At 33.8% G+C, this 27,844-nt stretch overlaps 2 protein-coding genes across 4 annotated transcripts; both read right to left on the reverse strand.

Moving 5' to 3' along the window:
- Positions 1 to 443: 443 nt before the first annotated feature.
- LOC131648373 (uncharacterized) lies at positions 444 to 4,475 on the reverse strand. 3 transcript variants are annotated; one of them, XM_058918137.1, is made up of 10 exons: positions 4,355 to 4,475; positions 3,760 to 3,847; positions 3,503 to 3,614; positions 3,003 to 3,396; positions 2,634 to 2,709; positions 2,270 to 2,381; positions 2,064 to 2,166; positions 1,662 to 1,737; positions 934 to 1,048; positions 444 to 825 (listed from the first exon to the last, which is right to left on the reverse strand). In XM_058918137.1, the coding sequence occupies exons 2-10, from the start codon at positions 3,843 to 3,845 to the stop codon at positions 721 to 723; spliced, it is 1,179 nt and encodes a 392-aa protein (XP_058774120.1). In that variant the 5' UTR covers positions 3,846 to 3,847; positions 4,355 to 4,475; the 3' UTR covers positions 444 to 720. The 3 variants fall into 3 exon arrangements, with proteins under 3 accessions (XP_058774120.1, XP_058774121.1, XP_058774119.1); XM_058918138.1 differs by having other exon boundaries at positions 1,662 to 1,722; positions 4,245 to 4,384; XM_058918136.1 differs by having other exon boundaries at positions 4,245 to 4,384.
- A 7,081-nt stretch (positions 4,476 to 11,556) lies between these two features.
- On the reverse strand, positions 11,557 to 12,504 carry LOC131651499 (uncharacterized). Its single transcript, XM_058921158.1, has 2 exons — positions 12,252 to 12,504; positions 11,557 to 12,071 (listed from the first exon to the last, which is right to left on the reverse strand). The coding sequence occupies exons 1-2, from the start codon at positions 12,502 to 12,504 to the stop codon at positions 11,557 to 11,559; spliced, it is 768 nt and encodes a 255-aa protein (XP_058777141.1).
- Between the last annotated feature and the right edge of the window lie 15,340 nt (positions 12,505 to 27,844).

Below are 27,844 nucleotides of genomic sequence, written 5' to 3' on the forward strand. Positions count from 1 at the left end.
CTTGCTTTTATACCTTGTAAGCCACATCTGGAGTTAGGCTTGAAAAGTCTTGGAAAGAAGTTTTTTGATAAAATAGTCTAAGGATATGAGTTAGTAGAAAGAAATTCATTTTAATGGAAGCATACCAATGCTAAGTGAATTGCGATCAAATAGTTTGAGAGTTAACGCTTTAATTCACCATCAAAGATGAGATTCCTTTTCTTATCCAACATTTGCAGTTGGTAAGTAAGAACAAACTATCCAAAATTTATGTTGGCTCATCCGCGTTCTTCATAAACATCTCCAATACTCCGGTATTTTAACCATGCAGTTCACAAGCAGAAATAAAAATCATAAAGGACTAGTTCTAAGTGATCTCTAACGATGAGATATAAAAACTTTCCTATAAAAACTTTCCTCTATGTAACTGTAAAGGAAAATGATAGACATTTAATTAGACACCATTTTTGTTAAGTCTCACAGAATATTATATCATTGAACAAATGTGTATACTCAATATTCAAAAAATATATGAAATTAGCTATAAACAAAATTGTTTTGATGCATGTTTTTTTATATGGAGGTGTTTAAAAGATGGAAGAATAATTTTCTCATTTCCCCCTCTTGTTTTCTTTCTCCTTATACTTTCATGTTTAGTTAATTGCATAAGACTCTTCTAATAACATTTTTCACTAGAGCTTATGACATAGCACGCAAGATAAACACGCGACTCTATCTATTTCATTTCCTTAGTTGTACCAACTTCATTGGTATAATGTTCTCAGGGCCCTCGTATTTAGTTTTCAATGCATGATGCTTCAAACATATTTTCCTTGCATAATCAGCCTGAAATTTGAGAATGTCACAATAAATTGTCAAATTCCATATGGTATGTGAGTAATATAACTAGTAACTATAATTTGATAATCATGTGGCTTCTAATTAGAGATATACCTTGCTTGTTGCACAAGTAAAAATCCCCTCTTCAAGGCTTTGGGCAATCTTTCCAAACTCATCTGATCCTTCATGACCAGAAACAATAGGAAGTTGTTTTTTTAATGTGTACCTTCTACAAAAAGGAAAAAAAAACCATGGTTTAGTTATTAAATAACACTTCATCCACTCCTAAATAAATGCAGAAATTTGAACCAAATACGTTCTTTGATCCATCTTGGTTTATTAAATAATATACTAAGATATGAGTTATTAATATGTTATTGTCACCAGACAATCCTACCATCATTGAAATCATCTGGACATGTTCTGCTAAAAAAAAGATAGTAGAATGGATGGCAGACAAGGATTACAGAAACTATAAATGTTCTTGGTAACTAACATCTTAGATAGTCTCCTCCATTAGATTAATTAGTTTTCCGCTAAACATTCATCCACAAAACCAGCAAAACAGTAAGATCAAATAGTTTTCCACCAAACATTCATCCAGAAAACCAGCAAAACAGTATGATCAACATAGTTTTCCACTAATCATTCATCCAGAAAACCAACAAAACAGAATGCAGGAAACATCAGGCTCTTGTTCAAAAAATGGCAGCATCCTCCACCAAAACACACCACATGCATACAAAGATATCAAATGGATCAACAATTTATATTTAATTGCTCTTTTGTTATGAATCAACAGTAAAAACTCATCAAGTCAATGACACAGAATTAAAGCTTACATTCTGTTGATAACTTTTTCGCGCGCTTCAGGCTTCAATGTACTTCTCCAATCACCTTGATCTGGCCTCTCATTGGCTAAGTCAGATGCAAAAACAAATAATAATAATAATAATAATAATAATAATAATAATAATAATAATAATAATAATAATAATAATAATAATAATAATAATGATGTATGTAATGTCAGAATCAGAATGATTCATCATTCATCATCAATAACACAGGAATAATAATGAAAAGAAATTAAGATAGAAGATAGAGGACAAGGACAGAGACCATGTAAGACCAGCAAAACTTTAAGTGTTAAATGATATCTCAAAGCAAGGGGTCAAAGTAAACAATTCAGAGTCTGATACTCAAAGAATACAATCACTGTGGCAAAGCTCTTAAATGATTACCTGGATCAATTTGATTCCATGTCACTCCATTGGCCAAAAAGGCGCCCTGGTGTTTAGTCTCTATTTTAAGACTCCTCAAAAATATTTTCATGGCATAATCAGACTGAAATTTGAGAATGCGAGAACAAATTGTCAATCTTCAATATGGCGTGAGTTTGTGCTAGTAATTATAATTTAATAACCATGGCTTCTGATGAGAGATATACCTTGCTTGTTGCAGCAGTAAAAACCCTCTCTTCATACTTTTGAGCAAGCTTTTGAAGTTGAGGCAATCCTTCTAGACCAGGAAAGGGAAGACACCTTATCAATGTGTTCAATCTACAAAAAAAAAAAAACAATGGATTATTTATTGAATAATACTCCCTCAGTTCCAAAGAACCAGCAAAACAGAATGTATCATACTTTAGTTCAAAATCAAAACTAATGGCAGCATTCTCTGCCAAAACACACCACATGCTTACAAAGATGACAAATCAATCAACAATTTACATTTAATTTCTCTTTTGATATGCATCAACACTATAAGAACTCTTATAAAGTCAGGGACACATAATTAGCAATAAAGCTTACAGTTTGTTGACAGTTCTTTCACGCGTTCCAGGCTGCAATTTACCTCTCCAATCACCTTGATCCGGTTTCCCATTGGCTAAGCCAGAGATGCAAAAACAAATAATAATAATAACAATGTAATGTCAGAATCCAACTGATTCATGATTCATCAATAAGAGAGGAATTATATTAACAAGAAATATTGAAGAAAAACCAAAATTGAAGATACAGAGGACAAGGACATAGATCATGTAGGACCAGCAAAACTAAAGTGTTAATGATATCTCAAAGCAATAGGTCAAAGCATAGTCACGATAGCTAATGCTGAAACAATCGAGAGTCTGATACTCTCAGAATACGATCACCGTGGCAAAGGCCTTAAATGCGTACCTGGGTCAAGAGGTTCATTGATAGGGCCAACTTGATTCGATGTCATATTATTAGCCATAGTGCCCTGAGATTCAGTCTCCGTATCCAAAGATGGTGTTAAATTGTTGGCCATAGTGCCCTGAGATTCAGTCTCCATATCCAAAGATGGTGCTAAATTGTTGGCCATAGTGCCCTGAGATTCAGTCTCCATATCCAAAGATGGTGTTAAATTGTTGGCCATAGTGTCCTGGGATTCAGTCTCCAAAGATGATGTTATATTGTTGGCCATAGTGTCCTGGGATTCAGTCTCCAATGTAAGCATATCTAATGATGATGATATATTGGTGACCACAGTGCCCCGGGATTTAATCTCAAATTCAAGCATCCTCGTAGCTATTTTCTTTAGATAGTCAGACTGAAATAGAGAATGCGACAAAAAATTGTCAATCTTAAATAGGGTATGAGTTTGTGATACTAAAATTATAATTTAATAACCATGTGGCTTCTTATTAGAGATATACCTGGCTTGTTGCAACAGTAAAATTCTTGTCTTCAAACATTTGGGCAATGTTCTGAAGTTCAAGCAATCCCTCTTGACCAGAAACGGGAACATGCTTTTTTAAACCTTCCATTCTGCAAAAAAGAAAAACAGAGGTTCAACTAATTAAATAATACTCCCTGCATTCCAAATCATATGAGCATGTATTCAGATTTAATAGCTGTTTTGATATGCATTAACAGTAAAAAACTGATCAAATTAGTGAAAAGTAAAGCTTACATTTTATTGACAATTCTTTGGCGTGATCCAGGGTGCAATTGACTTCTCCAATCACCTTGATTCGGTATTCCATTATCGGTGTCCATTACTGAAACCACTCAACAAGAAACAAAAAAGTTAATCACACATGAAATACAGTTACAATCGCGAAGACGAAACCCTAACCCTATAACAGAGTGAAAAACAATAAAAAAAAATCATACATGAAATACAGTTACGATCGCGATGATGAAACCCTATAACAGAGTGAAAAACAATAAAAAAAATCATACATGAAATACAGTTACGATCGCGACGATGAAACCCTATAACAGAGTGAAAAACAATAAAAAAAATCATACATGAAATACAGTTACGATCGCGACGATGAAACCCTATAACAGAGTGAAAAACAATAAAAAAAATCATACATGAAATACAGTTACGATTGCGACGATGAAACCCTAACCCTATAACAGATTGAAAAACAGAAACAAAAACCATACATGAAAAGCAGTTACGATCACGACGACGAAACCCTAATCCCGCAACGGAGTGAAAAACAAAAAGAATTCATATATAGTGTTAATCGATTACTCTTCACATTTGGCTATACCTATTTCTTCCAACGTACGTCAATTCAAATTCAATGAGACGGTGGAGATGAATATTCAGATTGTGTGGCTGTAGCTTAATGTAAATCCGTTAAATTAAGTAACAGATCCCTTGCAAAATTCCAATAACACCCTTAATTTTTTATTTTATGAAAATTTAAATTTAAATGATAAATCGTGTCACAATTATATCTTTTCATTTTCAGAAGAAAAAAAATTAATTACTATTATACTTATATTAATCTTCTTCTATCTACTTTAAGTCTTTTTTTTTTTTTCTAATAGTGAGGGCAAAAGCCCAAATACAAAAGAAAACTACAAAACAGCAGCATTAGAGTTACAAATCCCAAGCTTGTCAGCATGCAACATTGGCTCTAAGAAACTAAGAGCAAAATCATAAAATACTAACGTCTTATCCATGCAATCTCTATTCTCCAAACCGTCCGCGCAAGAGTTAGAGCTTCTAGGAATGATTACGGCTACCTTCATCTTCGATAAAAGTTCCAAAATCTATCGAAGAATGACAACACAATCTATATCTTCCACTTTGCCATCTTCTTAAGCCTTAACAACTTGAGTCGAATCAGTGTTGATTTCAATGTTTAAATATTTTAACCTTTGAGCTAACTTCAGTCCCTCAAACACTCCCCAAAATTCAATGTAACAACCCAAATTCTACCCGAAAATATCATGCGAGAAATCAGAGTATTTTAAAAACTATCAACAAGCATTTGGGATATCACATTTCCTTCATATAAACAACTCATAAACATATACATAGCACTTTAATCTCAGAGAAGCACAAAACAACTTATAACAGCTCTTAGATAAATCAACTTCGTTTTAATATGCAGCGGAATCATAACATTCAGCTTTATAAACAAACCATCATATTTAATCGGAACAAACTTCAAACATCATAGTACTTCTCATTATCCAATTTGGAACTCAACAACTAAAACATGAACAACATAGAAACAACAATATAGACAACCCCCGAGTGCTACGTATCAGAGCGACACACCAACCGGACAAGATGAAGCTACAAACTTTCATAGCTATACTTGAGTACCTGCCCATTTCCCATGGTAGGGGAAACATCAGCAGAAGGGGTGAGATATCAAACATTATAAAGGAAAGTATGATAATACATATAACAAAGGTAAAATCATACACAATTCACCACTTCTCAATATAAGCAATTTGCATCACAACAATAATGTTAACTATCAACTATAACAATGTATTCAAGTTTACAAGTATGTCATTCAAGCACATAATAACATACACTTCATAATCACAACGTAAATTAATACAACTATCAACAATGGCAAAACATGGTTCATATATTCCACATATATACATATATCATTAATATATATATATATATATATATATATATATATATATATATATATATATATTTGCATTCTCATCATATGCGTTTCATTTACACATATCACATCTACACACATCAACAATTCATATCAAATGAATTCAACTTTGCAAACTATGCATTCACACATCATAGCATTCACTTCATAAACACAATAATTCAAAATGCGACTCAACTGTGCATATGCATGTGGTACCAATCGGAGCTTCAGCCCCCGTCACCAATTGCCCAATTCAGAGGCACAAGGCATAAGCCTTCGTCACTAGTTTGTCAATCCAGGCCGTCACAGAGCATGCATATGAAATGTGACTCGACAAACAAGACAACACAGCATACTCATCACAATCACATATCGTCACGAGGCATAAGCCTATATCACAATCCATTACCATTTATATGAGGTAATTCACGTCACCATAATATTTCATCTTCACTTAGTCACAAAATCATCCTCACAAATATATACAACATCACGTATTCACAAAATCGTCACAAATATACAATTCTCATATCATCAAGATCATTACAATTATCATCATGTTTCGGCACATCGGCACAATTACTCAATTTCACATATTAACACAGTCATCGCAATTATCATCATAATCCACTAAACTAACGACAATTAGCTAGGATTCATACCATAAGGTTAATCACATAACAGTGCACAATAATAATCATATTGGCAATCACAACATTATTCGCAAGAAAGTTATCCAAACCGAAATCACAAGTTTTGGTTGATTCTCAAAATAATCTCAATATGCCAATATATCAAGTAAAACAAATCAGCTTTCAATCATGAACTAAATCAATTAGAAATAATTTTAATTATCAAAACAACATCATTAACATAACAATATATTATTCTCAACTTGAATATTCAATCAAAACACAATTACGGTCAATTTCTCAAAATACCGTAATTTACCGATAAACCGAATAATTGGTCCAAGTCCAAGTATATTCCAATCACATAGACTTATTGGAATCAATTCAACTAATAATTTAACTATCCAATTAATAATCAAACTATATTAATTTCAATTCAACTATTATATTTCTATTCCATTATTTTCCAATTCTACAACAAAACCCATTATTTCACTATCAATGGTTTACCCATAACAAACACAACAATCTAATACACATAGACTATCAATTGCACATAACTTATCACATTTATATCATCATATTCCAACAAATCATCAAATATCCAAAATTGCAACATAGAAGAACATGGATGTCAAAGTATAGAATCAAACCCACTATAACATACTATCATACAACCCTTTAGCATGAAAGAACCCCACCCTTACCTTGGTAAATATGGACTCTTTCGCCATAGCTCTAAACTTCTCTCCAAAAGAAATCATTTCTAACATCATTTGGGGACACACCTAAAGACCAGTTCGGGAATCAGCTTATCAGATAAACTTAAAATCCTCAAAATCAAAATCGCTCCGGTCAGAACTTACCTCTATGGGTCAGGAACGTTGTGTCCAAGTAGCACAACGATCCAACGGTTGGATTGAGAGATATGTCCGTTTTTCTACGGTGACTCTTTGCTGAAACATAGCTGCGAAAATGAGGTTTCTTCTAGCTTTTCTCTTCCACCATTGTTCTCTTATCTTTTGCCTCTTTTCTCTTCTTCCTATCTTTTCCCCCAAATGAAAATAGTAACCTCTAAAACCCTAGCCTTCTCTTATTATCTCACTTATGTCAATTGGGCTTAACCCACCAATCCATCCATTATGTTTCTATCTCTTAGGCCCATTTAATTATATCTCTCTAATAACTCAATTAAGTCAAACAACACAAACACTCACATAATTAAATACTTAAATAATTATTATATCACATAATAACTAAATAAATAAGTTATTATTAAAAACACCAAATAATATAATTACTAATCTAATTAATAAAAATATTAATAAAAATCGGGATGTTACAACTCTCCCCCACTTAGAATATTTTCGTCCTCGTAAATACAATCGACACAATCATCTCATCGTCGAAACTACATTTACTCTCTCCATACTCACACTAACATAAAGGCGTTCCACACACTTGATCATAGAAAGCTTCAAAATACAAGCTCTCAAAAGATCCTCAAGCTACTGAATCGTCTTCTCTATTTAACCATCAGCTTGCGGATGATAAACAGAACTTAAACACAACTTAATAATCAAAGCACTCTGCAAAACTTTTCAAAATCTAGAAGTAAACTTCAGATCTCTATCAGAAACAACACTCGACGGAATACCATGCTAACTCACAATCTTTTCAAAATACAACTTTGCAAGTCTCTCCATCGGATAATCCATGCTTATCGGAATAGAATGAGAAAAATTCGTCAATCCATCTACAATGACCCAAATTGCCTCACAATTACTCGATTTCCTCGACAAACCTAAAACAAAATCCATAGAAATGCTATCTCACTTTCACTCAGGAATGGACAATAGTTGCATCAAACCAGACGATTTCTGATGTTCAATCTTTAACTTCTGACAAGTCAAACACGAATACACAAATTCTGCAATATCCTTCTTCATACCTCGCCACAAAAATAACTTTCTCAAGTCTTAATACATCTTAGTAGCACCAGGATAATTACTCAACCACTTCGATGCCCTGCATCCAAAAATTCTCTTTTTCAAATCCGAAACATCAGGAATACATATTCAATCACGATATCTCATGACACCGTTCTCACCAATTCGAAAATTATCACCTTATCCTCGATCAATCAATGTCATCTTGTCAACCAATTTCAAATCCGATTTCTGACCTTCTCTAATCTCATAAAGAATACCACAAGTAAGTTTCAACATACCAAACTCAAATCTCGAAATTATTCCAACAATTTCAATTCTTGAATCATCAACATAGACATATACAATTATTTCATACTCAATGCATTGGCTACAACGTTCGCTTCTATCAGATGTTAATTCAAACCAAAATCCCAGTCTTCAAGAATTCCAACCATCTTCTCTGTCTCATATTCAACTCTTTCTGATCAAGCAAATACTTCAAACTCTTGTAGTCACTATACACATCGAATCTCGATCCAAATAAGTAGTGCCTTCAAAGTTTTAAAACAAAAACAACGGCGGCCAACTCAAAATCTTGCGTCAGATAATTCCTGTCATGAATCTTAAGTTGCCTTGAAGCATAAGCTACAACTTGTCCTTTTTGCTTAAACAAAAAGCCTTGCAAAACCTTCCTTCTTCTTAACCAACAAAAACAGATGCACCTCACAGAGACACACTCGAACAAATCAACCTCTCCTCATACAAATCTTCAAGTTGACTCTTCAACTCTTTCAACATCAGAGGCAGACATCCTATATGGGGCCATCGATACAGGACTAGTTCCAGGAACTAAATCGATCGAAAACTCAACTTTTCTTTCCGGCGGTAATTCACTTACATCTTCAGGAAACACTTATGCAAATGCGCCAACTATCGACAATTCCTCAATCGTTCTTTCCTCATGAACATCCAAAGTTGCAAACAACCTAAACAACATCGCACCATCTTGCACATACTCATTCACTTCCAATATTATCAAGTTGGTAAGACAAGTCTATCCCATTCCAATACGATTCCGTCTACTATCAACAAGAGATTAAGGGTGATCAGTTCCTCAATTTGTCAATAGATAGCCGGCAACCATAATGGTAGCGTAAACCATCGTTACTCAACTGCAATAGAATCCTTTACGTCACTAAAAGTATCATACTTCAATAACTCCCAAAATCATCTGAACATGCTAACACACACCTTGTGATAACATTAGAACATAATTCCTTTACACCATTATCAACACTTTTTATTCTTGAAATCATACTCGTCCCTTCGCATTTCTAACTCCGACTTGAACGTTCCAACAACTTCGACAACTTTTCCAATCTCTTGCCAAGGATCCCTTGACAAGGTCTACCGTAATCCGTCTCTTAATCATTATTCTTACGTCAACATCCTACGCAACGGTTACTTAAACTGATAACTTCACAGTCCACCAATAATGCTGAATATGGCAACTTCCTAAATTCCATCTTATAACAATTATCCTTACTCCAAGACGTTCCGACTTGTTAAACAACCAAAATCTTAAATCCATGTTACCTTCGAATTCGAAAACCAACAAACTTCTACATTACTTGCTTTGTCTCCTTAAGCAATATATTGCACCAACAACTTGCAACTGAAACATATCCGAGAAGCACAGCTTCTCCCCCACTTCACTCAAACTAACCCTACAACAAAACGAACAAGTACCAACAGTGTTTCACACACATGTCGCGTACTAAGGAATAAAACACTAACAATTCAACTGTCACACAACTCAACTGACTAGACAACTTGGCCGAACGGACCGACCTGCTCTGATACCACTAATGTAACACCCCAAATTCTACCCGAAAATATCATGCGAGAAATCAGAGTATTTTAAAAACTATCAACAAGCATTTGGGATATCACATTTCCTTCATATAAACAACTCATAAACATATACATAGCACTTTAATCTCAGAGAAGCACAAAACAACTTATAACAGCTCTTAGATAAATCAACTTCGTTTTAATATGCAGCGGAATCATAACATTCAGCTTTATAAACAAACCATCATATTTAATCGGAACAAACTTCAAACATCATAGTACTTCTCATTATCCAATTTGGAACTCAACAACTAAAACATGAACAACATAGAAACAACAATATAGACAACCCCCCGAGTGCTACGTATTAGAGCGACACACCAACCGGACACGATGAAGCTACAAACTTTCATAGCTATACTTGAGTACCTGCCCATTTCCCATGGTAGGGGAAACATCAGCAGAAGGGGTGAGATATCAAACATTATAAAGGAAAGTATGATAATACATATAGCAAAGGTAAAATCATACACAATTCACCACTTCTCAATATAAGCAATTTGCATCACAACAATAATGTTAACTATCAACTATAACAATGTATTCAAGTTTACAAGTATGTCATTCAAGCACATAATAACATACACTTCATAATCACAACGTAAATTAATACAACTATCAACAATGGAAAAACATGGTTCATATATTCCACATATATACATATATCATTAATACATATATATATATATATATATATATATATATATATATATATATATATATATATATATATATATATATATATATATATATATATATTTGCATTCTCATCATATGCGTTTCATTTACATATATCACATCTACACACATCAACAATTCATATCAAATGAATTCAACTTTGCAAACTATGCATTCACATATCATAGCATTCACTTCATAAACACAATAATTCAAAATGCGACTCAACTGTGCATATGCATGTGGTACCAATCGGAGCTTCAGCCCCTGTCACCGAGTGCATAATCACATTTATCAAATTCTCCGGAATATGAATTTCTTGTAAGGTCCTCCATATAAACTCCCAGCTTAATTTGTCATAAGCTTTTGCTAAGTCAACCTTTATAGAAAAGGCACTCTGCCTTCCTTTCATTCTTTCCATAGTGTGCATGGCTTCTCTATCAATGAAGATATTTTCATTAATGAGCCTGCCTGGTACAAACCCAGTTTGATAAGGAGAGACCAGAGTGTTCATGTGGCTTTTGAATCTTCCTACAACAATTTTACTCAATACCTTATAAATAATGTTACAAAGAGAAATTGGTTTATATTGAGAAACCATGTTGGGATTATCAACCTTGGGAATTAAACAAATGTCTGTTTTGTTCACATGTTCAATCTCCCTGGGGTTATTTCACATTTTGCTCACAAACTCGCACACCGTATCTCCAACAACTCCCCGAGATTTTTGACAAAATCCCACCGGAAATCCATCTGGGCCAGGAGCTTTCCACGATTTCATATCAAACATAACTTTCCTGATTTCCTCTTTACTAATATTATTCCCCGTCTTCACTAACTCTTCCTCCAGAATAGATTTAAAAGTTATCATTGTCTGACTCCAATAACTCCATTTATCACCAATGGAAAACAACTTCTGAAACTTTTCGTTCACATGCTTTTTAATTTTCTCACTATCATCAATCCATTCTCCATTATCATCCTTAATCATAATGATTTTATTCTTTCTCCTTCTGTTAACAGTCTTTAAATGATAATATTTTGTGTTTCGATCATCGTCCACAAGCCACATAGTTCTCGACCTCTGGAACCACATGAGTTCCTCTTGTCTCAAAATATTCTTCAGCTCCTCCTGTAACTTTTTTTCCAACCTTATCAATCCTCTGTATTTCTCTTTTGAATGCTTCGCTGATTACCATCCAACGTTGCCATTAAACCTTTTTTTTACCTTCTAAACATGTTGAATGCAACACTCTTTCCATTCTTTAGCATCACTTTGGATGCACCGGATATTTTGCACAAGATCCACATTATTCCTCCAAAATCCACACAGCCTATCAATATAATTATTCTCTAACATCTATTCACTTTCGAACCTAAACGGTTTAGGAATCTTCTCAACAAAGTCATTATCGAGAGAGACCACGATTGGATGATGATAAGAATAATAAACTCTATTCAGCACTTTAACTTGAGCTTCAGTGAACATTAATCTCCAATCCTCATTACTTATAGCCATATCTAATCTTTCATAGATACGTTGTCCACCATTAAAAATAGGACCTCGCCAAGTATAAAGAGAGCCTTTAGTTCCAAGATCAGACAGGTTACAAGCCTCCATATTACTTCTAAAATTGTTGCATTTGCAGGATGAGACATTTCCCCCACCTTTTTTTGTTCATTGGCATAAGCTATATCATTGAAATTACCTGCTACAAGCCACGACATAACCATGTTGGCAGCGACCAATTTCAATTCTCCCAAAAAAGTTTCCTTACAGTTTCATTAGGGCTTGCGTACACCACCGTAAGACACCACTCTTGCCCTATATCATTAATAATCTGCATGTGAATAGCTTGATCAATTAATAATCTACTTTAAGTCTTTAACCCTATAAGACTAACGCGTCAACCTCTTAGAATTTTTTATGTTAATTAAAATTGTCATTATTTATGGAGTTTTAAATAATGCATTTTTAGTGTAAAACAATTTTACACATATAATTAATAAAAACTCTTACGATTGTCATGTCATTTCAGTATTTTAAAAAAATTGAGATTTATTTTGATGCATGTCTCTCATTAGTTGATCGTGTAAAAATATTTTATACAGTCAATGTATTTCCTTTTTCTCTAATTTATAACCATTCTTAGAACGTGTCAAGCTCTTAGAATTTCCAATATTAATTAAAATTTCATTATTTATGAGAATTTTCCAATGCACTCCATAGACCTCTCACGCACCCCGCGAAATTCCAAAAATGCCCTCCAGCTTCCGTAGATGCATCTCCGGAAGCACCTTTTATTTAAAAAAAAAATATTGGTTTCTTCCGTAGATGTATTTACGGAAGCGTTAAAACATGGTGAAACTTGAGATTTTCCCAAATAATTGGGAAAATCAAAATCTGCGAAACACTATATTTTTACACCCTTTCGTAGATGTAGTTACGAAAGACGCAATCCACTTAATTAATTTGGGATTTTCCCTAATTTGAGAATTTCCTAATTAATTAGTAAATTCTCAAATTAATTAAGTTGATGGCATCTACGGAAGCCTTAAAGTAGAGTGAAACTTGGGATTTTCATGGTAATGCATAGCAAACGTAGATGTCATGTCCTTTAACTAGGTATTTGTGTACAGAACGAGATCGAAGGAAGGTTAGTAGTAACTTTGGGGTTCCAGATTATATGTCATTCATCATAAAGTATATTATGATGAAACACAATTAAATAAGTTATCTTTATGTTTCAACAATTTCATCAATTTTCTTCTTTCCTTCATGGGTTTTTTTCTTTTTTTTACTTTGATCCTTAAGGTTTATTCTCCTTATCAATTAGAATATTTTAGGCCTATTTCTTTGGTATGGTCGCAAACAAGGTACACAAAAGGTTTATATGGCAAACACTAAGCATGGTCCTCACATAAGTTTAGCACAAAACTCAGATGATTTAGGTCAATGTTATCACGTGGGTTTCCATGGAAGGATTTTTATAAACCTAATTCTTATGAAAGTCCCTCGGGGTAATTCTTGGATTTATGAACGACGAACAACTACGAAAGCATTTTCCAAAGATGTTTTCATTAATCAATAACGAAAGTTGGGGTCATGACTTTGCATCCATAACCATATACCTTCTCCCAAACAAAAATTGTATACATTGTAACACGGCGGGAGAACTGACTTTTATTTTATTTGCAAACAAATGTTACGGTGAGCAAGAGTCTCCATTGATTTTTATTTTGTCTAATTATTAGGAAAGGTATAAAAGTACATGAAAGACCTTTTAAGAAAAGAGTTTGGGGGTAACTTATGAAAAGGGAAAGTGTTAGCTCCCTTTTTATCCGTAGTTATCTACGGGCTCTTAGTTTGCTTAGCTTTTTTTTTTTTGTTTGAAAAGCTTGAAAAAGCAGAGTGTGTGTGTTTTTAAAGAAGGTACTAATAAGGAAAAGCTTCATAATTATCCTTGTGTCAGTCCTCAAGAATATTTATGAAGTGTTTTTGAAGTTTTGTTTGATTTGAACTTGTGGTGTGAATTTTTTTTCTGTTGAGCAAGCAAATTAAGAGCTACTTACCCTAATACTTAGTATTTCCTATACTTTTCTACTTACTTTAAGGGATATGACTAACCATACCATTTATGGGTAGGTAGTCCCATCTATTGGACATGCTACGGGACATCGGAGGGTCATCGATGGTCGTTGAAGGCAATAGGATAGAGGTATCTTTAGCAAATTCAAAGGGACAATCATATTTTCGTAGGCAGCCGTTCGAGGGACTATATCATGTATTCGTAGGCAACAGTTCGAGGGTCATCGAGCGACCGTGATCTTTGATGATTTTAAATCGTCGGGACTTTTGTTATTGGGTACCTCTATATTCGAGGGACATGACATTTATTCATAAGGCAACCAAGAGGGGCGTACCCTAGGGGTGAATGTGTGAATTGGTGTTTGTTTTCAGAATATTTTATCTTTTTAGTGATCTAAATCGGATCTGAATTCTTTCACTCCCTATTTTACTAACACACGCAAGTATATAAAATCATACAGGAAAATAAAGGCAGAAAGTAAAGTTCCTACCTATTACAGGGCTTCGGGGAGGGGGTTACAATAAAATCGGGAGTGCGGAAAATGAATCTGGAGAAATTAAAACTACGCTAGTACAAAAACCTTGTGACATATACAACGATTTCTAATATTTAAATATACGGCAATAAATAAGCGTTGCGATGAAAAGTCGAGAATTCGAGAAGTGGATGGAAATTGAAGGAAGAAAAAGATTTAGGTTAGCAATTAATTGAAAATTAAGTTATTTATCAAATCAACCTAATTCTAAGTTTAATTACTAATTAAATTAAATAAGTACAAATTAAACTAATTTAAATGTTAATTAACCTAAATGCAAAAAAAGACCAGTTAAATCCTAATTATTAGGTTAATAGAAGATTTATGTTCAAAGTAATTAATAAATTGAACTAATATTAATTATCCTAAATAAAAAAAATACCACTAAATACTTATTAATCCTAAATATGCTAATTAATTAACCTAAATATACTTAATTGTTTAATTAGTTATTTGTTAAAAAAGATAATTAGTGGTTAGTGTAAAAACAAAAAAAATTAAAAGAAACAACACAACCAATACAAAATAACTAAATAAAAATTTGAAACTGGGCGCTGGATCTGGTGCAGGTGGTCTGTGATGGTTCACGGTAGGCATGCCTTTTGGTCCTTCATATGTGGCTCCGTGTGAATCCAATGGCAGCTAGATGAAGGCGTACCATAAGCTCTTGCAGGCCACACACGTTGGATATGTGAACACATAATACCACACTATTGCAACAACAAAAATTTAATTGTATGAGGCGAGTTTCAAACCCCTGTGCTAAAAGTGAAAGGTTTCGTACAGTGGGCAGTTGTGCTGCTTTTCGTTTTTTGACTATCCATCAATCAAGAAATAATAAATATCAATATGTGTAATAAATGGACAATTCAAACCCTGAGTCAAACTGGGCCCCACAGATACTGCGCGAACCAATAACAATAGGAGAGAGGAGTTGTAAATTTTGACCGTCCAATGAGAGACACACGCGTGTGGTCCAAAAGTCTATGTTCCACGTCTTCGTCTTCAAGCTTCCTACCTGCTGATTTTATCACGAATTTATTTGCGGATTTCCCACAAATTTCCGTATCAAATCAAAACTTAAACAAAACACGTTAAACAACCAAGAATGCATGCCCAGATCCACTAATTGGAGTATTGCAAGTTCAATGATGATGGTCTTAAGGTCTAACACAACCTGCATACATGAAAACGAACCATATGAAGCTTCTTGCCCTAATCACGACCTCCTCTTATTCATGCATCAAAGCTTAGAAACAATGGTTCTAACTAACCCTAAACATCATTATAAACAAATTAAAAGCAACGAAACACATTGAAACACATTGGATATTGAAATACGAAAATCACAACTTTGAATGAATATGAACAAAACAAAATATGAAATTCATGTGATATGAGAGTCATGCATTAATCCATACTCACTCTAAATTACCCCAGAAGAAGAATTATGGCCTTGGTTTGGATTGAAGGTGACTGCTTTTCTAAAAACGTGAGCCCTAGTTTTTGAAACTTTCTTGAGTTTTTTTGAGAGAGTTTTAAGGCAGCCTTTTTCGTGTCTTAGGGTTTGATCAGCTTTAGATACTTATAGAGACTGAATTAGGTAAACTATTTTAGGAAGAATCCAATCAAATCAAATATTTGATTATGAGAAAATTTGGTTGGATTCCTTCATATGCAAACTTTCCATTCTTTGTGCAATTCTATTTCTTGTACCTTTTCCATGATTCCTTGGCCCTTGGATGTGAAATTGATCTGATTTGGATGAGTGAGAACACTTTGTATATTTTAATTTGATTTTATTTGATTTAAATTGAATTTAAGTAAATAAAATCCAAAAATAAATATAATAAAATCATAAAATAAATACCAAATAATTTTTGGGCCTCTAATAAGCTTACTACCACGTGGAAAGTCTAAAACCCTAGGCCCATTACTTAAAAATCTAAAATTCCTCACTTAAGTTTTCATGCATTTTCTCAAATTTCCCCAACTTCTGACAATCATAAATCACTCAATATTTGTCCTATGAAGGTGTTCTAGGACTTTTTGGAAAGCTCGTGATGTCCTCTACAAGCCACTTTGGAATCTTTTTTGCATTTGAAGATTTTATCTTGATGATATTTGCTTTGACAAAAAACAACCTTTTTTGTGAACTTCTAGAAGGACCTGTAATATTTTGGCTCATATCTCTCAAATGATGCATTTCTTGGTCTTGGGCCCATATCAAAGTTGTATAGAATTGAATTTCCTTGAGGATGGGATTTGGTTGGAAAGTTTATGATGAACCATGTGAGAGTTATCTTTTGAGAATGGGTCTTGGGCCTAGTCAAAGTTCAATTGACCTTCTCCTTAAAACCCTAATTTAGAAACTTTATCTTTTTATGATTTTTGCATCTTTTCTTGGTGAGTCATGATCAACACTTGATCAAATGATGAATGTAACTTCATAATGTTGATGTTGACCAAAAATCAAGAGTTTTGACTATAGGTTGACCATAGTTGACTTTTACCCTAGCATAGTCGACTGTGGAGTTTTGAGCAATTAACTGAGCAATATTGTGAATCAAGGCTTGAAAATTGGTATGGGGATTCTTTGAAACATATAAGAAGCCGTGAAGTTCACTTGAGGTGTCAGAAATCTCATTTCCTTAAAAAGAAACCAAACCCTAGTTGGGGACCTATTGCTTAGGAGAAGGATGAGCATGCCTAGTTCTTGTGTACCCTTGAGTATCTGATGATCATAGATGTCTGAGGAAAATAACTTGAGCCAAAATACGTTAAAATATGACGGTTAAATTTTTGGGTATGACATACACTAACCTTTATAACGATGAATCATATTCCAATGGTTAAGATGGAATCTTCCTTCAACCGTTGGAGCTGAACCATAGACTTACTAGAGTATTTATTTTTAACCATTAAACCATAATGGTTTATCAATAAGATACATTATTCATTGTAATATTAGTTATTAAATTCTTGATATAAACTAGAGTGAAGATTCATAAAGCTACTAATATCAGGAATAAACTAGGACATGTTTGGTCCTTTCTTGATAACTATCAGAAACATGACAATGGTATAATTTGGGTCCTTTGGGATAGAAATAAGGTCACTGTCAAAGAAATCTTGTCTACTGATCAAATGATCCATTTTGGCATTTACAATAATAAAGATGAATTCAAAATGTGGTGCTCTGTAATTTATGCCCATAACTTGCTGGAGAAAAGGAATGCTTTGTGGAAGACGATTGAAGATATGTCTCAAACCATTTAAGGTCCATGGTTCTTAATGGGTGGCTTTAATAATATTCTTTCAGTGAATGACAAAATAGGTGGGAATCATGTCTATGAGAGAGAAATCAGTGATCTAGCTGATATGCATCGTATGGGACTGTATAAGAAGGAAAGTTTGGTGATCACTTTACTTGGTTCAACAACCAAAGTAATAGGGAAATTTAATCTTGAATTGATAAAGTATTGGGCAATGTGAGTTGGCACCGGGCAAAAGTAGATACCACTCTGACATTCATGGAACATGGATCACTAGGCCATGCCTTCAAGGTAAAGATCAAGAACAAAAGTACACTATGACTTTCAAGTTTCCAAATGTTATGCTGAATAATAATGGGTTCTTGGATGTTGTGGAGGTAAACTAGAACCTTAGTCTGGAGGGTAGACCAATGTATAGAGTCTATAAGAAATTATAGAGGCTGCAACAAGTGATTAAGGATAAGAGTAAACCCCTCCATGGTATCAATAAGCAAATTGAGGAAGCTAGGGGTAGACTTGGTAAGGCACAACAGGAACTGGTTCAGGATAAGATGAATGTAGAGAAAATCAAACAAGTCAAGTGTAGTATTCAAGAGGCCATGAATTTGGAAGACTTGGAGGAGAATCTTTTGAGGCAACGATAAAAAATTGAGTGGATAAAGCTTGAAGATAGCAATAATGATTTTTCCATGTAAGCCTAAAAAGTAAGAATAACCAAGCCCATATAAGGATGTTAAAGGATAAGTATGGTAATGAGTTGGTTCAGTAAAAGCACATTGAAGCAGAAGTGACACAATTTTATCAAGAGTTGATTGACACAACTGCTCCCTCTATGCAAAGTATTGATTTAGATGCTATGAGGAGAAGAAAACAATTGACTGGTAATCAATGCATGGACCTTATTGTTCCAATTACTGATGTGGAAATTTATGAGGCAGTTAAACATATCAAGGATCTAACTGCACCTGGGATAGATAGATATGGTGCCTGATTCTAAAAAGGGGCTTGTCACATTATTAAGAGTGACATCATTGAAGTTGTCCAAGAATTTTTCTGTAGTGAAAGGATGTACAAGGAAGTCAACTGCACTTTGGTCACAATCATCCCTAAACATGCTTAAGCTAGTAGGGTAAGTGACTATAGGCCTATATCCTGTTGTACCACCTTGTATGAAATTATTTATAAAATCGTAGCAAAAAGGACGGGAAAGCTCCTTAATAGTATTATATATGCTAATCAGGTTGCATTTGTCCCTGGCAAACATTTGTTGGATCATGTTCTTCTGACTTATTAATTGGCGAGGGCTTATAGCACCAAGTGAGAGGCCCCTCGTTGTATGCTTCAAATGGATATCAAGAAAGCATATGATAGTGTGAAGTGTGAGAAGTTGAGGATCATCAACCTATGCTTTGCTGATGACCTCCTCTTATTCTCAAGAGGTGGTAGTGGCTTTGTAACTCCGGTTATGAATGTTTTGCAGGACTTTGCATCCATAACAGATCTGGCTCTGAATCCTTCCAAATGTAAAGCATACTTTGGGAATGTGGAGGTCATTGAGAAACGTAACATCCTGGGACTCACTGAGTTTGAGGAGGGAGTATTACCTTTCAGATATCTTGGGATTCCACTCACAAGTAAGAGGTTAAATATCCAAAATTTTCTGGAACTGGTTGAAAAAATTATTTATCGCAATAAGCTTTGGAGCTCGAGACTGTTGAGCTTTGTTGGAAGAACGCATCTTATCGAAAATGTGCTTTTCTCTATCAATAACTTCTGGCTTCAAAGTCTTCCTTTGCCATAGTGGATTCTCAATAAAGTGGAAGTTGTTTGCAGATCCTTCCTATGGGTGGGAACATATAAAACTACTCGCAAATATCATGTTGCTTGGAAAGGTGTGTGTCATTCCAAATAGAAGGGTGAGTTACAGATCATATCTTTACAGAGCCGGAGCAAGGTTTGTATTGCTAAGAACCTTTAGAATCTAAATACGAAAGAGGAAAACCTTTGGATAAGTTGGATACATACATACCACACAAAAGGTGAAGATCTTATGCAAGTCCCCATTAGACAATCTACATCTGGATCCTAAAGAAAATTCTGAGAAGTAGGGGGGATCTTGGTAGTCTGCAGGTTTGGAATAACATGATGCATCAAAAAGCTTTCTCCACAAAAGCTCTGTATAATGTGGCACGTCCCTATGCTAAACATATATTGTGGATGGCATACCATAGGAAATTGCCAACGAATGAGAGATTACATCGATTTGGTATGTTATCGGAAGATAAGTACAGTTTCTGTGGGGAGTGTGAACGATTGACATTCTATTCTTTATTTGTCGCAATATCAATAGAATATGGAGTAATGTGCTAGCTCGGCTTCACGTTAATCACAGACCCATGGATTGGAATGAAGAGAGCAATTGGATCATGGCTTGTGCAGGGAAAAAGGGCTATGACCAAAATTAGCCAATGTGCCATTACATAAACGATTTATGAATGTTGCAAATATCGGAACCAAACTTGCTTTGGAGAGAAGATTGACCATGATAGTGTAGTATCAAGAATCATTGATACAACTACTTATTGATGTTGGAATCCCTAAGTTAAAAAAGCATTTGAGTTATTTATTATTGTCTTAGCTTAGGGTCCGTAGGGTCCGATCTAGGTGAGATTGACTTGTTGGACCTTTGGATCAGTTCTGCTTGATTGCTTTTTAAATCCAATCAATAGAGCAATTTTGATTAAAAAAACATTGAGGAGAAAATCTTGCTGAAATAAAAATAAACATGATTGTTTTTAAAAATATCTTTATAAATTTGAAAACAAAGATATCCGATATATGACTAAACTTAAACAAGATTATAATGTTTAAAGCATAAACAATAAAGCTATATAAAAGGGTTTAAGAATTGAAATACAAACTAAAGAATATATTAATCTTTTAAAAATGATCTACATAAAAAAATTAAGTATTACCTATATAAATAAATTTTAAAATATAAACATTTGATGAATAAGGTAGACAATATTCTTGAGTGTTTTTGATAAAATTATAATTAAACTATAAAAAGTGGCACAGGTGTTTTAGGTAAAATAAGTAACAAAGTAATAAAAGAAAATTAAAGAACCATGCGAGTGCGTTACAAAAAAATTCAGTGTAATTAATGCATAACAAAAATAAAAAACCCTTTCTGTCATTTCTCACTGTGCCCTAACCGTAATACCGTTTGACTCTCGCGCTTGTTCTTTACTTGATCATTCTCTCGTTTTCATTCCTTCTCCGTCTGGTTCAAGCTCTCGCTATACTTCCCTTTCTCTGCCGCACCACCACCGCAGTCTGCTCTCCAGGTTAGTCTCTTGTTCATCTAACAGCTACAACTGTGTTCAACAATATTAATTCATTCTTTCTTGTTCTTGTAAAGTCTTTTTAGTTTATCTTTGCATGTTTGGTAGGATGTTGCCTAATGATGGAAGTTACTGGAAATCACTTAACCATGTTCTAGAATTTCTGATGAGTGATGAGGCGCATACATTTAACCAATTTTCAATTGCTGACTTGGAAACAAGCATGGATGACCTTCGTGAATGTCTCTTGATTCCACCGAGTGATTCTGGTGCTGCTGCGGGTGATAGTATGTTGATTCCAGATGACGTAGGTGCTTGTGATAATGCCTTGTCGGTTCCCGTAACACAGGTGCACGAAACTTTTCCAAAGGACTCTGGTGGTGCTGGTGATGATGATGATGATGATGGAAATGGAAGTTATTGGAAATCACTTAACCATGTTCTAGAATTTCTGATGAGTGATGAGGCGCATACATTTAACCAATTTTCAATTGCTGACTTGGAAACAAGCATGGATGACCTTCGTGAATGTCTCTTGATTCCACCAAGTGATTCTGGTGCTGCTGCGGGTGATAGTATGTTGATTCCAGATGACGTAGGTGCTTGTGATAATGCCTTGTCGGTTCCCGTAACACAGGTACATGAAACTTTTCCAAAGGACTCTGGTGGTGCTGGTGCTTGTGATAATGCCTTATTGGTTCAAGACTCGACTGTTTGTGATAATGCCTTGTTGGTTCAAGACTCGACTGTTTGTGATGATGCTGATGATGATGATGATAGTGACAATGCCTCTTTTATAGATTACCTAAATGACATGTATCAAAGACAAGAGAATGATCCTGAGGAGAATGAACCTGATCAAGATGGTTTTCCAAATGATGAGACAAACTCAAGTGAAACAAGCTCTGACTTGTGACCAGATTGTGCTGCATTAGAAAAAAGTGCTTGAAGAAACTATGAAGCTAGTTTTTTTACCAATATAACCATAAGGTGAATACTGAATATAACTCATTTAACAACATCCAAACAATATGGTGGATTTTGAATGAATCTCTATATTAGATATTGCTATTGCATAGTATTTGAAAAGTTTGGAAGACTAGTTACCATCTTGATCATGATGACATGTTTCACTAGAATTATCCGAATATGCTTGCTCGACAATGTAGGAATCATGTCTATTTTGCTTCATCAACTTCTTCAAGTGTGTTGTTTTCTTGAAAGTATAGTAAGGACTTATCTCCATGCTTTGATTCTCTTTATGGTGCCACTCTTTGACCTTAAAGAAAAGCACGTATATTAGTTGTTCTTTGTTTTCCATACTCTTTGCTTAGAAACTATAGTTTTTCGGAAATAACATATAGGGTCATTTTCATAACTTGTCAGTTGACTTAGTTGTATATTAATATTGTGTGTACTAACACTAATGCCAAGTTTTCTAATTACTTGGATCTTTTCACATTGTCTTTTTATTTTTCAATTATTACATGGTATGCAATTCTTTCTATTTTTACAAACGTTCATCTAATTCTTCTTCGATTATACAAAAATTAACTAATTGGTTATTCCATTCATCCATTTAACAATATATAATAATTAATTAATAATCATCTAAGTTGATGTTTAAATTCAATGGATCACCTAAAGTAATAGCATAAAACTCTCATTGAATTAAAAGTATAAAGAGGAGTATTTTTGGCCTCAACTAAGAAATACAACTTTCTACTTACCCTGATTGTTTTGAGTAAGATTCTTCACACAAAAAAAAAAACTTTGAACTGAACGGGCCGAACTAAACTGGAGTTAAAATAACCAAATTATTAGCCATGGTTAATGAATCAAACTTATATTTTATTAATGTTTCTAGAATTGAACCGTTAACCAATCTCAAATTATTTCCGAACATAATTGATGTAACTTTAGTTTTAAAATAAAAAAAGTTGTTTTTTTTCAAAAATAAAAAAGTCAATTTTTTACGAAAAATGAAGAAGTCGATTTTTTCGAAAATAAAAGCGTCAATTTTTTTCAAAGAAAAGTTGATTTTTTTTGGAAAATTAGAAGAGTCAATTTTTTTGAAAATAAAATTAAATTGATTTCTTTAAAACAATAAAGAAGTTAATTTTTCAGAAATAAAAAAGTCAATTTTTTTCCAAAATTTGCAAACCAAATTGAACAGATTTTTTATTAAAAACAATTCAAAACCAAATATAACGGTTTGATTTTTAACAAATGGTTCGGATTGGAAATATTTGTCTTCTAATGGTTTGGTACGATTCATAATTCAAAATGTCATACCAAACCAAAACTTTTGTTTCAGTTCAGTTCTAGAAAATTTGAAACGATTCGGTTCGGTGATCTTACATAATGGTTCAGTATGGTTCGATTCAGTTTTCTAACAGAACTATACCATAAACAACCATAGTTTTAAGTATGAATAAACTATCCAAAAGCTTATGTTTAGCCAATTATTTTGTCGAAATATAATTATGTCCAAACCTACGGGTGAATTTAAGATTTCTTGTTATACACGGTGTGATTTCTCCAAACCTATGCGGAGAGGTGATCTAGTTATTTAGAATTTTTGCTTTATAATTTTTCTCTTTTGGGCAAATGATTTCTAGTGTGATGTTATATCTTCTAGATATGTAGTTCATGTAGTTTCCTCCTTAGCAAGGAATATGTCTTTTAGTTTTTGTATTGCATCCACATGGTGGAAAGACGCGTCTCTTCTTGAACATAATGCAGAGACAATTCATCTGATTGGTTTGTGGGAATGTAATACGGTGGGAGAACTGACTTTTTTGAAATGTGCGGATAGCAAGAGTCGCCATTGACTTTTATTTTATCCAATTTATAGCAAGGCTAAAAGAACAGAAAAAGACCTTTAAAAAGATTTTGAGTTCGGGGGATAAATTATACAAAGGGAAGGTTTAAAGCACCCTTTGTATCCATGGTTATCCATGGGCTCTTAATTGCTTAGCTCACTTTTTGTTTTCAAAATATTTGAAATGTATAGAAAAAGAATTTGAATAAGGACTTTAGCTTGTAAAATAAGCGTAACCTTTTGAAGGTTTTTAAAAAAAGGAAATTGAATTTAAACCAGGGCAAGCAATTAGGAGGTAATTACCCTTAAGTTATAAAAAAAGTTCTTTTAGCTTTTCAGGGCTATCCATACCATAAGAGGGTAGGAAGTCCTTTTATTGGATGTAAAGGGTCATCGAGGTTATCGTTCCATAAGACTGACCCTGCCATGAAGAGGGCGGGTAGTCTAAGGGAAGGATATAATAGTCGTTAATCTTTTTAGGCATCATGCGAGGATACCTTAGCAATGGGGACACATCATCATTTACCGAGGCAACGTCAAGGGACAAACTTGATGATGAATGAACTGAGGGCAACATTTTCTAAGGTATCCTCGTATCCGAGGGACTTGACTATTTTTAAGAGTAATTTAAAGGCAACGGACAACAAGAAGGGTTACCATTAAAGGTGTGTGTGCCACAATCAGGTGATTAAATTCAGTTATATTATCTTGTAAATTTAGTGATTCTATGTTCAATTCAGGGTTGCACTCCCTAGGGTTACTAACCACGCAATCAATCATACAGAAAGTAAGGCATAAAAATAAAATCCTAATTACTATTACAACCTGTGAGCAGTTACATAATAAGGCAAAAACATTTTGTGGGAAAACCACAAGAAATAATTGTAGATGATACCCTGCAATGATAGGGCAAAAAATAGACTCGTGGGTAAACCACAAGAAAATAATATTATAACCCTGCAAGGCAATTAAGCAGTAAAGAGGCAAAAATAATTGGCAGGCAATCAATCAAGGTTAGAGAGCAAGGTTAATAGAAAAAACAATTTGGAAACAAATTAATGGCTAAAAAGGTTTAAGGGTAGGAAACCTAGACCTACAGTTAATGGATAACACCTACCTAAGACCCCTATGGTTGCTAGGGTTTTACAATAATCGTGGCTAGACAAACCCTAAAAATTAATTATTGGTTTTTAACCTAATTAATTTTAAAATCGACTAATCCTGATTAAATTAACCCTAATTATTTATCCTATTTTTGTTAGACGATAGGAATGGTCTAGAGGAGGTGAATAGACCACCTTTTTTTGACTTAAGAAAATTTTAGCTTTTGAAATGTGACTTTCCTGAATCACTTAATCGTCTAAGAGCGATTGCGTTATCGGGGACCGGATACGTGCACTAAACCGAACTGATGAAAATGTCAAGTAATGAATTACGTTTCAACGAATATATCAATTGTATCAATTACACACTAGATGATATATTACTCACAATGAATGTTTTCAATAAAGTTTTAACAAAAATTTGATTGAGTAATTTTATCGAACACTTGGTGATAGATTTTTGTTTATAACAACATCACTAGAGTTTTTGCTTGCGACACAACTGTGAGCTTAGGATGAGGTGTTTTAACATTTCTTGTAGCTAAAGCTTCTAAAAGAGTAGGCCATTGACCACAAAGTGTATTACCAATATCAATTATATGAAATTTTCTCTCTCCTTCTAAAGCTTCCAAAATAGCACCATTTGATGCAACATGCACGTCCAAATTGTCCATGGACTCACCTCTTGAAACTTAGTATTAATTTTCTTGCAGAATCAAAAGAGTGGTTTTTGCAAGGAATTGAGGGGAGAGTTTTGCAACACTTGTGACCAGATTATGCTGCATTAGAAACAAGTGCTTGAAGAAACTATGAAGCTAATTTTTTATCAATATCACCATAAGGTGAATATAACTCATTTAACAACATCCAAACAAGATGGTGGATTTTGGATGAATCTATATATATCTCCATGCTTTGATTCTCTTTATGGTGCCACTCTTTGAGCTAGGGGTGATCAAAACCAAACCAACCCAATAGAAAACCGCAAACCAAACCAAACCGAAACCGCAAAAAAACGCATTTGGTTCGGATTAGTTTGGGTCAGTCTTTACAAAACCGCACGGTTCGGTTCGGTTTACGGTTTGTATTTTGTAAACCGAACCAAACCGAATCAAACCGCACTATGTTACAACCTAAATTTTACTAACTCACATCCAACCCAAACTTAAACTTATTATATATTAGCATTATGATTACGAACAATTTTCTCATCCTTACACATATAATTTCAGTCTCGATCTTCTAAAATCTCTAATAACATTATCGCACTTTCTTTGCCACATACATCTTCCCTCTTCTTCTATAATCTATACTCTCTTATATTCTTTCTTTTTCAGCTTCTCATTTTTATGTAAATGTTCCGTATTTCAGTTTCGTTTTTATCGCATATCTTCTTCTCTAATCTCTCAACACTTTTTTTCTTTTTCACTTTCACTAATCTTTTGTCTCTTATATTTTTTTGTTTTGTTATAATAATTTTTATATTGTTTTATGCTATTATTTTATGTTTAATATTCCTCTTTTGTCTAATTTAATTTTTACATATTAAATGGAAAATTGTTGTCAAAATATGACGAGTTTTGTTGTTATTTGATAGTGTATGAATGTATAAATACAAAATTATGTTATCATCTATATGTGTATGTATGGCTCAATAAAATATTTGTAAAAAACCGAACCAACCGAACCGAACCAAACCGCATTAGTTTGGTTTGGTTTGGTTCGGATTTTTTTTAAAAGCCAACCGAACCAAACCAAACCGCACTATTTTTTCTCTTGCGGTTCGGATGATTTTTCCGTCAAAACCGCCCAAACCGCACCGCGAGCACCCCTAAAGAAAAGCACATGTATTGGTTGTGCTTTGTTTTCCAAACTCTTGTGCTTAAAAACTATAGTTCTAATACAAGATTTGATGTTGTTGGAATACTACTAACAAACCCGTGCATACGCACGGGTTCTGCTCTGATACGCGCATTTGTTTACATAATACATTTATTTTAAATAGAACATTTTAAAAGAAAAAATATTTAGATCAATAATAAATTTTTCGTATATAAAATTATTTAGATCAATAATAAAGTTTTTCCCTTATATCATTCTTGAATCATAAATTTCATCTTTCTTATATAAAAATATGTAGACAAATTTTTTTTTTCTGATATTCAAATATTATTTATGTTTAGATAATCAATAGTAAATTTTTTTATATCAAAATATTTAGATTAATAGTAGATTTTTTCCCGTATATCATTTTTGAATAAAAAATTTTTGGATCATAAATATCATTTTT

Source organism: Vicia villosa, linkage group LG2 (assembly GCF_029867415.1).
Source record: "Vicia villosa cultivar HV-30 ecotype Madison, WI linkage group LG2, Vvil1.0, whole genome shotgun sequence".
Classification (NCBI taxonomy): domain Eukaryota; kingdom Viridiplantae; phylum Streptophyta; class Magnoliopsida; order Fabales; family Fabaceae; genus Vicia; species Vicia villosa.

Coding starts and splice junctions, on each gene's coding strand:
- LOC131648373 (XM_058918137.1), bottom strand. CDS start 3,845: ATGGACACCGATAATGGAATACCGAATCAAGGTGATTGGAGAAGTCAA. Junction 2,382..2,633: donor GAAAGAACTGTCAACAAACT/GTAAGCTTTATT, acceptor TTTTTTTTGTAG/ATTGAACACATTGATAAGGT. Junction 826..933: donor TTACTTGTGCAACAAGCAAG/GTATATCTCTAA, acceptor CTCAAATTTCAG/GCTGATTATGCAAGGAAAAT.
- LOC131651499 (XM_058921158.1), bottom strand. CDS start 12,504: ATGGAGGCTTGTAACCTGTCTGATCTTGGAACTAAAGGCTCTCTTTAT. Junction 12,072..12,251: donor TAAACCGTTTAGGTTCGAAA/GTGAATAGATGT, acceptor GATGGTAATCAG/CGAAGCATTCAAAAGAGAAA.